Source organism: Bombus vosnesenskii, unplaced genomic scaffold, assembly GCF_011952255.1.
Source record: "Bombus vosnesenskii isolate JDL3184/JDL3185 unplaced genomic scaffold, Bvos_JDL3184-5_v1.1 scf7180000013265, whole genome shotgun sequence".
Taxonomy (NCBI): domain Eukaryota; kingdom Metazoa; phylum Arthropoda; class Insecta; order Hymenoptera; family Apidae; genus Bombus; species Bombus vosnesenskii.
In genome coordinates this window covers 9,551,722-9,567,759 of record NW_022882925.1, presented here as the reverse complement: position 1 = coordinate 9,567,759, position 16,038 = coordinate 9,551,722, and the positions used below count along the sequence as shown (strand labels likewise).

The 16,038-nt window shown below is 34.2% G+C and overlaps 1 protein-coding gene across 1 annotated transcript in view; it reads right to left on the bottom strand.

Moving 5' to 3' along the window:
* Positions 1-1,628: 1,628 nt before the first annotated feature.
* The window catches only part of LOC117243109 (lachesin-like), a 104,750-nt gene continuing 90,340 nt past the window's right edge, over positions 1,629-16,038 (bottom strand). Inside the window, exons 6-11 of the mRNA XM_033510319.1 lie at positions 15,712-15,795; positions 11,401-11,524; positions 8,229-8,366; positions 7,995-8,114; positions 4,141-4,308; positions 1,629-1,973 (exon numbers count right to left, since the gene is read on the bottom strand). Of these exons, the coding sequence (XP_033366210.1) occupies positions 1,678-1,973; positions 4,141-4,308; positions 7,995-8,114; positions 8,229-8,366; positions 11,401-11,524; positions 15,712-15,795 (930 nt within the window). The 3' untranslated portion in view covers positions 1,629-1,677. The remainder of the gene's footprint in view (positions 1,974-4,140; positions 4,309-7,994; positions 8,115-8,228; positions 8,367-11,400; positions 11,525-15,711; positions 15,796-16,038) is intronic.

Here is a 16,038-nt window from a genome sequence, read left to right as displayed (position 1 = left end):
AGGATACGAAACGTATCATTTTATATTAAAGTTTACTTACATAGAAGTGACTATTGATTACAGAAATATTAGAACATAGTCCAATTATAGACATATTTAAGAAATAATTTATCAGTTATCAATTAAAATAAAACGTTTAATGGTGGTTTCATATCCCAAAGTCTTTAGGATTTTCTAATACCATCATAAAACTATTAATTGCTCTTATAACTAATTACAAAAGATGTTTTCAAACAAATAGGTGGCTACTAGAATTATCTGCTACTCCCACAAAACACTTCTATTGTAAAAGGAGATACTATACAGTATGAACCTCATGATAGAAATGTCATGGGACATAAAGCACATTATATATGTATATGCACATTTTGATGAATTTATAGGTGTTCCGTCACACCCGATTTTTATGATTTTTTAATATCTTAGAGGAATCAACATTTTAAACATTTTTTTCCTATACATATAACCGTCGATCTGACATAGTTTACGAGACATTCGCAAACAACTGCAGGTACCACTACAATTTCTACCTATAATAGTGTGTCTATCGCAACGATGCATAAGTTGCCGGCCACCGTCCGCTTATCTTCTGTTTATGAACGAGGAGTAGTAAGGTTAAAGGCCTTGTGTACAACATGCATATGCAACGCTGCAAGAAATGTTTTGTTATAACTTATAACTCAATTAAAAGTGAATATCGTCAATATATTACGTCTAGGTTCGAGTGAATTAATAACGATTGTTTGATTTCATAAAATAGTATCAATTATTCACTCGCCTATTACTATTATAATTAATTTGTTATTATTTCACGCAAGCGTTGTCCGGCCATCTCCCAATAACCAGATTAAAAAAAACTAAACCAGATCAAAACCTAAACCCAATAAATTGATAATATTCATTTTTAAGTGAATTATTATAGACACTTCTTGCAGCCTCACATATGCAGTTGTGCACAAGGCCTTTAAGCTCGCCCGACTTCCGTATATAAACAGAAGATACACGACCGGCAACCAATGCTGCCACGGATTTATAACTATAGGCAGAAATACATCGTAGTAGTATCTACAGATTTTTGCTAGGAAACTATAAATATAAATATCTCGGAAACTAAACGAGACCGATGGTTACATATAGGGAAAAATTTTCAAAATATTGAACTTTACAACATATTAAAAAATCGTTAAAATCGGAGAGGACAAAACGATTCCACAAGTTCACCCACATTTTTTTTATAATTTGAGCATTAAATTCAAAATTATTAATTGTTCGATGGATAAAACTTACGCTACTACTGATATCTCCTTTTCTTTATAAGACATTTCTTTCGAAGATACAATCTTAATATAAATTCGTTTAATGTCTTGAAAGGTTTTTCATTCAAATCTCCCAATTTCAAAATCCTGTTCCTATACGTTGCAATGCGTACAATCTCATTTTAATCTAAATCCTTCCCTCGCTTCACCGATTCGCCAAAATCAATTCATTTTTGCTCTCTTATCATTAAAATTACAATGTAAGAATAAGTCACTGAGGAAAGTGAATACGTGCTTGGTCTGCACAAAATTAATGTAAAATAAAGCGCATCGTACATCAATCCTTTCTTACATTATTAATATATCAATATATCTATATCTAATAACAGCAGATTTTCCAAACCTTTATCTGCCTCTCTATTCACTGACATCTCTCACAAGCAATGATCAGCATTAGAATGATGAGGAGATCAGAGGCTCGTCGACGATGATTTGCGTTAGAATTGGCGCTGATTGTTGGCCTCTTCTTACCGATTCTTACGGTCGGCACTGGAGTTGCAACCGATGGATATCCTACGTGTCCACTGATCGTATTGTCTACGGATAGAGGTTTGTTCTCCATTTTCTCGATTTCTGCCGAACCATAGACAGTCTCATCTTCTTCATCGTAAAAAGATGGCCGAGCAACTGTTTGAGTTTTTGTAGGCCCTGAAATTTCTGAAATAAATACCAGAAAAGGCATTTAATTTTAGTTACTTTTTCTAGAAGATAATATTGAAAGGAAAAAATTGTTCTAATCTCCTTTAAATTTTATCAAATTGTAAGAGCTTACAATTCTTAGAATGAAAAATTCTGGTACATTTTTAAAAATAATGTATACACTGAAAAATTGTCTAGAAGGAGTAAATGGAATAAGATTTATCTTTCCTCGAATGATAAATTTATGCTTTCAACTCTTACCATGCCTTTTCTTCCATATTTAAACTCATACAAAAAAATCACTCAAATATTATTGTTATTTACGACAGTCAACAACAGGGCTTTGATATTTTTATTATTAATATTCCTAATACTTGATGTACGTAGAAAGCTTACAGCAAATTTTTCCTTTGACGTGATCGATAAGGATCGTGGAGAATTAGGTATTGAACTTGGTTCTTATCTTTCCATCGGAGATTTTGTACGTGATGATAAAAATACATCGAATTGTTGTTATTTAGAGATACCCATTTCATCGACAAAAAAAACTTTAATAAGAAATCAATAATTTTCATGAGGAAATTAAGAACAAGGTCGATGTAAAGTGTGATCGTGGATAAACAAAATATTTTTGTAGTTGATTAATTACAGAGAAAACCAAAATTTTGGGAAGGGCTGGCAAGAAGAAGAAAACATTTCGATTAGATGAAATTCTTAACAAACTTTGACTAATCAAAGTTCTAGTCATACTTTTCGTGACATACATCATAGTTTTCTCGTTTACCTTCCCTTTTGCAGCCTGTATGGTAAAATCGCCAGCATCTTTCACAAGGTAAGGAATTAGTTTACATGAAAGATTTCTCCCAAAATTATCTTATTATGTACAAAAAGTTGGTAACGATTTTGACAGTTGATACTTTCCGTTAGAATAGGAAGAGAGAGGAGAGAAAATATTTTCGACGCATTAAGAATGGTGGCAGTGAATAATCGACGATGCTCTCACGAGAAAGAAGAATGTGCACACTGCAGTACGCTGTGTGATAAGTAAAGTAGTAGGTAAATCCCTGCGTCAGGGAACAACATTGATTCCTAAAACGCGAGAGGCTCTCGTGACGATTTACGGAGGACACGAGCGTGTGACCGAAGTGAACCAAAGTGCACGGGCTGTTCGTGATTCCCCTGAGTCTGACTCTGACCCGATTGGGAAATCCTCAGGATCGTATGCGAGAAGATAAGGATTGACCAAAAGAAGCCGAATGCTACCAGGGGGTAAATCCTCTGGAGGATTCCGTGACAAAGTGAGGATGCCTGTAAACGCGAGCGTGTTTGAAACGTGCGAAACACTTTCTTATTTCCATCACACCGCGATCAGTCTTTTATCTAATATGCAACCCAGCAAGAACAATTTCCACTCGGATATTCCGCAAAGATTCGTTAACCCGTCGTTTAGGCTGCTGTTATCAGCCGTGAAATAACATCAGAACGGAGACAAATTTCCGATATTCAGCGCAACAACTATCAACCAGTTAAACCCTACTTTGCTTGATACTTAACGATTCTTTCAGCTGGTTTTGTTAAGTGCGACGCTATTTGAATGCAGCTAATCATTCATCTTTTCTCGTTACTTAATATCAATCCGACGACCACAATTACCGTCGTCGTGTCGTTAATTTTCGATTCGGCGTATCTTTTAAATTTTTCTTGCAATGTAAAGTGAAGCCTAATGACAATAATGAAAACACATTTACTTTTATATATGTATGTAATACAGTAGCTACATTTCATGATCTATCGGAGATAGAACTATCGCCAAAGAGAATACGAAAATCACGCAAAAAAGGATCGAGTCACGACAAGTGCTATAATTTAAAAAAAGGCATTTCTGCACATTAGCGCGTTTTTATTAATTTATTTTGTTAGGTTAAAAATTTGGGACCGATAGTTCAAAGAAATACAAGTAAATAAAAGCAAATGTAAAAGAAGCAAAGAAACAACGACTAAAAAGAAAACGATAAGAGAATAACACGATACATATAAATAAAATATGAATATTTTGTTAAAAATCTTTTTTCTGATGAAAACAGAATGTTAATCTTAAGAAAACCAGGAATAAACAATTTTAATGTGACTATAGCTATTTATAAAATTGATAGGAAGTAGATATGTAATTCCAGGTCATACTTACCATACAATCGAATACTGCTCTCGACGTCACCAAGAGAATTTTTGGCTACACACTTGTAAGTACCCACGTTGTCTTTTTGTAAATTGCGAATTGTTAACACCATCCGGACCTCAAATTTTGATTTTTCGATCATCTGCACGTCATGTTGTTGACTCGATATTATCATCGCTATGCAAACAAATTTTATATTATTTTTATTCAGAATATACATATATTTACTCATAATAAACGTATCGTGATCATATTGTATGAATATTGACAGAAATCTGCAGATTTTCACTCGTTATATATATAATGAGTGAATATATTTTCTGGAAAACAAAGCCTCAAACGAAAAATTTTTATTCTATATTTTCGACTTCTTTTTTCGCGTAGAATCACCCCCTTTCCGCTTGTACCATCAGTTACCAACCACCATTATATGTATATATATATATATATATGCTTATATACAATAAGGTAATTAATCTATATTTAACAATAAAATATAAATACGACAATAAGAATAGGATAATTCTTGCAATCCTTCGTAACAGAGATTGTTGTCACACGCAACCAAAGCGATATCATGCACTATAGTTTGTCTACTTATGCATTCCCCGAATTATTGTTGGTTCTTTATCGTTCTACGCCATCTACACCGAAATCGATTCTGACGATTAATTTGGTTTGCTATATAGATCATTATCAGAAAAGACTGCAAGAATACCAGTGATAATCCATATGAATTTTTAACGGTCTGTCCTAATTCATGATAAAAGCTATACTGAACTTACTAAAATCACTTTTTCTACTTTTACAATGACATCACAATTGGACTCCACATAAGAAATGATAACAAAGGTACTGTAAGAAATATTTTCACTTGAAAAATCACTGCGAACGTGCGAACAGAACTCTACAAATTTGGAATTGAAAAACAATAATAATTACTGGATTAATACGAATCCGAGAAATGGAAAGAAATCGTTGGTACTATTAGTACTAATAAATTAAGTAAGTACCACGTATTCTATCCATGGCTATAAGATGCGTACTTAGGTAGTATGTATATCTGTTTAGATACATATGGCGTAGTATATAGTGCAACCTGAGAATATTACAAACAAGCGGAAAAAATACGTAACGACATATAAAAATATGCGAAAATCACTTCTCAGTCTCCGACGAGTCTCTTTATTACAGTTTGAAACGTTCCTTTACACGCACACGCACATACATATATGTGTATATATATATGCATAAATAGGATAGGGAAAAACGGTACGTTGGAGTTTCTGTGTTGGGTAAAAATTACATACGAATAGGAATTAGAACGGACTGCTCCGTAGGAGTTGCGCTGAACCGGAAGCATATTTGCTGCCAGAGCTACAAATGCTTGGAGAATATATTTGCGAACGATCGAGTGTAATTCACTCTCACGTTTGTCTGTAACTTTTTGTCAACTCTGCATGAAAATATTAGAACTTTTAAGGGAAGAGAAAACGCGTTCGTTCTCTGTTTCTTCCTACGTGGAAGTTTCTTTCTACGTTCTAGAAGAAGATCATAAAATGTTACTGGCCGCTTTATTTGAATCGTGCGAGTTAATACTCTTAATTTTAACTAAGGAAGATACTCTCCTGTAGAAAAGTAATTTTCAACTGCGAACATATTTCTAATTCAGTCTCTCGTTTTTAACATAAAGTACCTTTTACCTTCTTAGAAGTCGCGTATCTATTTGAAATGTGTCGCCAGGGTATGTAAACCGATCGGTATGGAATACCGAGTTCTATGTTATATAAAATATATCGATGTAAAATACATAGATGAAAGCTATGTAGCGTTTACATTCATCAACAAATAATGAATCCAACTGCACATTACGAGGCTTTGTTAAATATTAATTCTGTTTTGCTCCACGAAATGAAACTGTAGAAGAGCTCCGCCTAATTCCGACGATTTTTGAATATGTTGTACAACTCAACATTTTGAACAACTTTTTCCTGTTTATGTAACTGTCAGTCGTTTATAGTTTCCGGGATAATCGCAAAAAATTATCAATACCACTACAGTGAATTCTGCCTATTATTGTGCGTCCGTGACAGTGTATATGTCTGTATATTAGTTATTAGCGGTCGAATAGAATGATCTAGTCGAAACGTAAAACTTGTACTTATTTGTCTATATATGCAAACCTAAACCCGATACATTGATGATATCTATTTTTGATCGAAACAGACATTTCTTGATCTCGCATATGCAAATGTGCACGGAGCTTTCCCAAGCTTACTCAACTCTCATGTTTATGTACTGCATATATGTTACAATAAAAGATAAGTGCTAGATTTCAATTGGGTACTTACCATATACCCGTTCGCCGCAAGGCTTGCGGCAAGCAATATTAATGCGACGCTGTTACGGACGTATAATTGATTTCTACAACATATCTTCTTTTCTACAGTTTCATCGTTTCACAGTAATTACTTTACGGTGGCAGATAGATAATTTTACAAACTTCAACAAGTATAAAGAATATTAGGATTTATCGCATAGATATTACCATTGCGCGATAAAATATTTTGGTATTATGCTAAATGATTATAATTAAATTTGATGCAAATACCAAAATACAAGGCGAATAAGTCGATTGGATTTTAAAAATAATAAATATACAGAAAAATAATATGTACCTATTATCATTACTAGAAAGAAGTCTCGCACCGCGACACAGTACTGCTCTTTATCACTCGCCGTCACGCATTCCTATATTGTTTTATTTACTACATTTCATTATATGCACGGTGATAGACTCTCATTAAAAGATCCTCATTTGTTAGAGTATTACTAAAGAAATAACAGTAGTGATGTTGTGTAGAGACCGTAGAAAATTTAAAAAAATTTCTAGTTTTGTGAACTTATCGAAAAGCCCGATTTCGATGACATTAAAATAAGTTGTAAAGCTTAACATTCTGGACAACATTTCCCTGTACATAAAACCAGCGATCGGCCTTAGTTTCCGAGATACGCGGAAAAATATCCCGCTGCTCGGCCTTAGTTTTCAAGATGGGTTGGGTTAGTATTGATATTAATATTAATCCGGACGACCGTGCTGTGAAGCGACTGGTCGACTCTGCGAATCTCCTTATTGATATTGATATAAACAATGCTGGCCAGCCACCTTACGGCACGGCATCCGGATTGCCAAATCAATACAGCTTGAAAACTAATGCCGAGCAGTGGAATATTTTTCCGCATAAAAAGGTTGTTCACAATGTTGAACCTTGCAACGTACTTCAGAATCATCGCAATCGAAACAAATAGCTTTTCGAAAAGTTCACCGAAATAGTGACCTTTAAAGCACAAAATTACTAATATGATACTTCTCTATTGATATTCCAATGAGAGACACCCTTTTCGTGACGATTCATTAGCTTGTATGTAATGAAATGTAGTCGGAACAAATCAAAGTTGTTATACTTCCTTGCTTAAAATTATTGTAGGTGATTATTTATATCAAAGGTCATAACCGCACTGATATGGATAATTTTTGGATATATTGTAGAAATCAAGTTTCCCCTTGCATGTCACCGCTGCGCCGCTGGACCCTAGTTTCCCAAATATTCGCAAAGAACTACTGGTGCCACTACAGTGAATTCCGCTTATAATTGTTCGTCCGTAACAGCGTATGCGTTAGTATTGTTGCAGAACATAAGCGAGAAGGATACCTTCGAAAAGCGATGAAAGCGATAGAAAAGGTGAAGAAAAGAGACGACGAAATTTATACGCAACTCGGAAAATGAAACTATCCTGCGTGGCGAGACTTTTGCAAAGTCACATCAAATTACAAAGCTAAATAGCCAACAGAGAAATATTACCGTTATCCTTGACCCAATAATTAATCGACTTGGGCGAAGCCTCGACAAAACATTCCAGGACAACATCCGTACCCAGAGGTGCACCTACCAGTTGATTAGGTACATGAATTACCGGCGAAACTGTGAAACAGAATCTCAAATAGGATTTGTAGACGTAGAACGCTAGTATATTTCTCTTCGACCGTTTCAAAAGAAATTGGTAAATTATCGGCCAGGATAATCACTATTACTCACAATGAACGTTGATAGAAATACGTTTGCTGACCGCCGGTGGCACACCGTTGATGGCGATACAGAGATAAACTCCCATTTCGTTTCTCGAGATCTTTGTCAGTTTTAGCTCTTCGCCGTGGTACTCGTTTACTGAAGTCACTAAACCAAATAAAAAGCGATAAACATTTTGTTAATCCAATATTACGAAATTTTCTAGAATTAAATTTTCGATACAATTAAATAACACAATTAAATATACATGTACTTGTACATTGTATTGCAGTAATAAAAAGGTTACACCTGTTCTTTTTCTGTGGCGGCGAGAATATTGCCCTGAAACGCACTATCCTTATATGCTATTCTTAATATGTATTGCCGTGTCTTAAACACGTGGAAATATCGACTTTCTTATAATTTTGAGATGTAAGAGTGTGTTACTTCACAAAAATCATCTCATTTAACTATAATGTATAGGAGCAGAAAATAATAGAGTCGTTTGCTACGAACAAACATACATCGTGCGTTTCTGTAGTTTCATTAATGATCATAAGATTCTATCTAGAGATGAATAAAAATCTCTGTTAACAATGTTATTAAGATCTACAGTCGTTAAACGGAAATTTTCATTACTAAAATCTACGAATGTGCTCGAGGCTGTCGTTTTTGCTCTTTGTTCAAATTGTTGTCCGTAAGGATTAATTAAGGAAATTATGTTACACCTTATCGATTAAGATAGTGGCCCTATTTAGCCATGACAATTAAATTTTTTTGCGACAATAAAAGTGTTTTTTGTAGCGAGAATTCGAATTCGCCATTTTACATGTTCTTTTATAACTTGTAACAAATAGGAAATTTCTCTACAAATCCTAAATAACATCACATAATTATAATTCTATGGCACATTAAGATGATTAATACATGCGTATTTCACATCCAAATTTACATACAAACCAAATACTATCTTTTTATCTTCTTTAACAAAAATGTGGATAAGCAACTCGCTAAATAAGTTACATATAATTCTCACAGAGAAAACTGTAACTGAAAGGGTAACTTCCGTAAAACCGTCGAACTGCTTGCTAGCTGTCCCAACGGAAATTGCTAATTAATGAGTTAGTAAATCATAAATCATCGAGTTTCGCTTAAACTCCCAGCGAGGTTATGTTACGTGGTATAACATCAGTAATTACAAAAATATAAGATCCGCGATTTATCAGGAAAACACCGTTTGTTGATCAAATTAAAAACTAAAATTAAATGATTAGTTAAAGATGGAAATACAAGGTAAACAACTTAAGAAACTTGGAGCTTTTAATAATAATTACTGTCATAGGAAATATAGATAACCTTTAATGTATATTATAACCCAAAAATCAGAAATACAAGGAGGATCGTCATAACAAATAATTAATTCTCTTAGATAATAAGGTAAAAAAGTAAAGCTAAGATATACTGAAAGATATTGCTATTACTGCAACTTTAAGGACGACAATAATAGATATTTTGATAAATCTTATTTTATGCATAAATGTTGCACAATGTTTTATAATTCAGATTTCATAGCATATATCACATTTCAATGTTCAAATAACCGAGATTTTACGTTTCTCAGAATCGTTGTATATTTCTCGTCCACAGCTGCCAACTTCTAGTACAGAATTGTACCTACAATATGGCGAAGGTTATAAAATGTGTTATAGATCGTGAAAGATTGCTAAAAAGTTAAAGTTCATCTTTACACATCTTTACACAAAAGTGCATATCCCACAGTGACGATAAAATGAAATTCCATATTCAAATTAAAATCAAGAAACGAAATGTTTTCATATTATATGCAAACCATTGATTTTTGGACGTGTAATTTTCTATAAATGTATTAACATCCACAGTTTAGTAATCAATTTGTTTGGAATCATATCTCGTTATTTTACTGTTTATTGATAGACATATACACGAAATCGAAGTAACGTCTTACAATGGATGAAGTTACAGACCTCGTAGTTAGATTGACAACGTTTCTCCCACGATATCCAATAATTATCGGCATTGTAGGCCAACAATAAGCTTTCCCGTTTGCGCTCAGCTAGGGCTACTGCACTTAGCACATGTCGCGTCGCAAGGGTTTCATTCGCATACATTGCCATGGCATCCTCGACAGGGCGCTGTAATTCGCCTGCTATTAGTAACACCATGCTGAAGTGAATACTAAATACGTCGTTTAGGTCGAAGCATCAACGCAGAACGTAGAGAGATAAGGAGGAGTAACCCCGACCGATGCGATGCGATGCGATGCGACATCTCTATACACCATCAAGTGTCCTGCGATTTTATGAACGTTATCGGCCGATCCTTTTCGTCGACGTGACGCGACGTGAAGTAACGCCACGGGGTGTCCAACGGTTCCATTTTATCGATCGCCACGACGATCCAATCGTATCATTACGCAATATTTCAAGAGCGTTATACAGTTGTACGAATAGCCGATGATATTGTTAAAAAACGAACTAAGTATTAGAAAGAAATCATTTTTCTTTCTTCCTCGTTTGATGTTTAGTTTTGACGCAGCTATTTCATAGTTACATACACAACAATAATATCCGAAATACCATAGTATCCGAATATTAATGTAGTCATGATCTTGATTGCCCTTACAATTAGTAACTACGGCAGTTGAATGCGTCAGAGCATGGATTATATATAGGAATATAAAGTAGAAAAAAAGAAGCAAAGCCAAGAACATTTCAGAAAAATAGATATTTAGTTGTTAATTAATGTGTTTCAATCTGTACAGTGACACTATCATGAGAGTGTTATGATTTCCTAAAAAATTAACTTATTCTATCAGTATCACGCTTGTAGTAAATTGACGATACGCATATCTCAAAATTATTCGCGAACGTGTTTATGTTTCAAGATAAATCAATTCCGCAGGTGAACCGTTAACGTGACCCGTTAAAACCAAGTCTTCTATTGATTCCTTAGGGTGTTGCACAAACTGTTACTTAACAATTTCTAGAAAGTTACGTCTCCTGCAGACAGTTTGGGGCGAATCCGTCGTGGCGTAACGGTTCGCGGTGAAATAAGGAAATTAAAATACCAAGTGAATCCAGCGACTGGGTTCGAGGAAAACATAATTGTATATTCCGCGTTATATCGGCAAAATGGTTGGAGCGTCATCTATATTAAATCTTACCATGAGACTTTTGGTTCAAGGCGCTTCCTGCAAATGGCTTCCGAATTATAATGTTCTTCCCGTCTTCTCTACGCCACGATATGCTGGGTGTAGGCACGCCTCTTGCACGGCACGTTAACTTCACCTGTACGTGTTATGAAACCAAAATTATAAAGAGAATCGAGTTCGTTATTGCCAGCTGCGGAGTCACGTATAAATATGTTTGGAAAAATTAGCTATCTGAGCAAGAACCATTTTATTTGCTTAAAATTATATCACTTGTCGAAAAATTGCTCGCGCAAAGCAAATCAATCATTCGATAAATTAGCTAAGAATCCAATAAACAGAAATGGTTAAAATTGCGATATGCTTTACAATCACTATTCTCATAAAATTCGCGGAAGATTAGTTTTTTCCTATACGGATTCCTTCGATTCTCATTTTCATTCAAAATTTTACTCTACAAAAATTCACATAGATAAATGCATAGCGTATCTTGTAATTTGTAACGTGAAAATTCTAAAATTTATAATAAAAAGGAGGTGGTAATCTAGTTGTAAAAAATAAATTTTCAGTGACAACGGAAGCCGTTGACTTCGAAATTTTCATGATCCGATATTATGTTACTATGCCATTATACTATGAAATGAAAATTTACAAAATTTTTATATAAAACTGTATGGCGTTAATGACCGTTGAGATTTCTTCTCGCTTCTTTACAAATTCATTCTAAGTTCGAGACAACAGTTAATAGAAATTCATACTTTATTCTCGAATATTGTTCATTATCGAATGATAAATTTTATCGCTACATTTCACAATTTAATGATTGTTTATTCGATTGTATCGACGTAAAGATTTTTAAATTGTTTGAGATAAGCAGTGTCAAAGAAAACCATAAGTGGCTTGAATTAATAATGTACATTGTTTCGCCAGTTCGCTGTCATGAGATTTTGTAGTGAAAATATGTCATGCGGGCAAATTAAATTGTCCAACCATCTTATGAACCAATATTTCCTATTGTACGTAGCGAACAATACTAACAAGAATATACATACCACTTCTCGCAATCTATCATTTTCAATAATCACTAAGTTAATAAATATTTCAATGGTGAAACATATAACACAAATGAGGAAATACATATATATTATCTATATGGCTGAAAATAAATATAAAACCATTACGTACGATCGTTACAGAAATCTCTTTATGACATTATACATAAATTAAAAATTGTTAGACATAAAAAAGTGCTCCAATTTTTAAAATTGTGTGATTTTCTCAATCTTACAATTGTCTGATAATTAAATCACATAACATAAATTATATTACGTGTTGTTACCAATAATTACCAATGAAATGTCGGCAATGTTTTGAGCTTCGATATATTAAATTGAAATATTACATTCGTAACATAAGTATCGGAATTTAATTTGGTATACATGTACTCGATGAACATTTATTCGATGAAAGTTGATCGATATCCACGCGCTACTTTCAACTTTTTTCACCAATTTCACAACCGCTGTTTCATATTTGCGAATATCACTTTCGAATTCAAAGAGTTAGTTTATATTATTATATGTTTAAGGCCCACAGCAAAAATCTATGCTAAAGAACGTATGGAGTCGAAGACAATCGGTAGCGCTAGGTGCTTGGATGAAGCAAATTCGTAGCATTGAACCGTGCGCGTATGTGCGTGTGTGTGTATTTGTGTGTGTGTTATGCAGTGAGAAAACACAGTTGAAGAAAGGACTCGAGAGACGCGCGAACATGCCACCTGAGCACTCGGACTGTCCGCCGTAGTGTATGAAGAGTAACAAATGTACTATTTTACGCTCCATGTATTGATATATTCGTCCTGCACGTGTTTTCAAATCGTGTAAGGCGATGGAAGACGCTTGAAAATACAGCAGGACGCCAGAACATGAATAAATCAAGTTGTTAGTATAGAAATATTTATATAATTGGGTGATTTAATTTATCAGATTTCTTCTTTGGTATTAGAATTTAACAGATGCTTAATTCGATGTTGAAAATTGTCTCTTTTCAATCTTTCATTAACATTTCTCATTACGGTAAGTGATTGCGCATTGTGAAAAATGATATTTCATGTTATTTCAACGTGCGACACACATTAATATTTAGGAATTAATTTGATGAGAATTTGAATTAATTAGATAAGATCGTTATTATGTAATAGCGTTAATTTATTTTTATTACTAAATGGAGAAATAGAGGAATAACAAGGATGAAGGAGATTTTACGGTGAACGAATAAACGAGGTACAGTTGGAATAATCGAGATTCTCTTCGAATAGAATTTTGTCGTCGAATGGAACGAGGTAAAGTTTCCTCTATTGGTTTAAAGAATATCGAGTCCCGCTGATCAAATTGTAATCAATTTAGCATTAAATGATAGCAAACGTTCGATTTAGTCAAGGTTTCAAAGTGAAAAACAAAACCGAAATCATGTAACATGTGCACGGCTAGAAAATCAATGACATTCGATTGATCTCAAGAACGTTGCGTATCTGAAAATGGAATCAGCTTAGTATTTTGTTCATTTCCAGGATGAGCTTGCCCTGTTAACGTTAAAATACATTCGTTCAACAACTCGCTTCGATAGTTATTTGGAGTTGTTCGAGGCTAGGGAGGAATTTTTCCTTTTCAGTAGAGAAAGTATTGCGAACAGACTCGGATCGTTTTCTCGATATCATCTCGTGTTTGTAGGATCGTCTTCGCAAATGTCTTTATCAGTTTTAAATTAAGGACACAGGTACGTTGTGATATGCTAAATGTGGGATGATACAGGAAGCCAGTTTCAAAGTTTTAGCCCCAGGTCGCATTGAAATTCAGATAAAGTAGGAAACGTATCGTGTCGCGGAACAGAGAATCTCGACACGCAACGAGAACTTCATAAACACGAGGACCATCACAACCGTGGAAACCGCGCTAGGTACGTGCCATTAATAACAATACTTATCATTTGGATGAAAAAGTATCTTCTATTCGGTTCAATGTTCGATCCCATACTCTCAACGACAAATATTGCCACGGATTCCAATTGAAGTTTTCATTTTGTATAAGCTTGACTCTAAATTCGCCGTGAAACCATGTACATATTTCCTACGACAGCAAAATACGAGGTTGATGTCTATTTTCATGCACCTATCGTTTTTTCTTACCACGATCTCTATCCCGAGATTCAAAGTTATTTTCCCAACTTGTGATTTTCTTTATGGACTTTGGTTTGTAAATTTTAATTTATTTTTTAAACGAACACTGAAACTTATTCGTAACATATTAAACAATGATTATTCAAAAATTCATGCAGATTTCATTTCTTTGATTAGGCATATTTATAAAAACACGAGTTTGCATGAACATCCGCTAATAATAATCATCGTTTCCACAAGGAAAAAGCAGTTATCTCAATTCAACTATTTCATGCACTATACATTAGCATATACGATGGTTATCAAAGTTACAAGTTACAATATATGGAAAGTTTGATAAATCTTAGCGATCCGTTCTGCGCTAATTAGGCGAGTGATTTTATCGCAAAACAGGCAAGAGCTAAATACAAATTCTCCTTTGCTCTCGTTACATGAATTCTCGTAAAAGAGGATATATATTACGTCATTTCATCGTGATTTTTTAATTGTACTCTCGTGAAATGTAGTAGGCGAACTTTAAGTGCCGAATTTCACAGAAATTAGATACTAACGCGATATATACATGATACGTTAGGACTATGCGTACAGAATTTTAACTTTGTAATTTACGTATACGTTGAAACACTATGTATGTACCGATATAAGAAATACAATGAGCGGAACTTGTGGAAAGCATTTTATCAATGATATTCAGAGAGAAGTAATACATATTTCCTGCATCACAGCATCAGTTTTGATAAGAAAACTGGAAAAAGAGAAACCCGTACACGTTATGTATACTAAATGTATGTTTCGAAAATACGCACTCCTATGATACGTAAACACGCAACAGGTTAGTGTAAGATCTCCTAGTAATAGGATTTCTCTTTCCTTCTTTCATAATGCGATAAATCATTGTGAATCTTTCTTAATCTATAGAAACGATAATATCCAAGTATACTACGGTGTAACCGAGAAGTAACTTACATGATGAAAAGTCGATGAAACTTAACCCTAACCGAATTTTAAACCGAATACATATACCCTTCAATTATAATAGATTGGTATCTTTACGAACTGTTACGATAAAGTGCGAGTTAAACGTAGGCACATCGTATTTCTTGACTAACAATAAATAGTATGATGAGAGGATTGATTAAATGTCAATTTACCTGTCCTCCTTCGCGTATCATGACATCGCTCGATGTCTCTTCCGGAATAAAGTCCGGTGGCACGACGACCGACAACATGCCTGTCTGAAAAAATATAACATTATCTTTTATCAATTAACTTCATTCGTTTATTTATTTTACTAATAGGGGGATTAATAGCCCGAAGAAACGTTCTCTCTAAAAAAGACAACAATTATTAATTTTGACTTATTGTGAAAATTTCATCGGAAATATTTCATTTCATTCAATATCGGCCGTGTTGGTAATCCATAAACAAGCATCGTGCTATAACTAATGAAAACACGTTTCATTGATAATAATACGCTA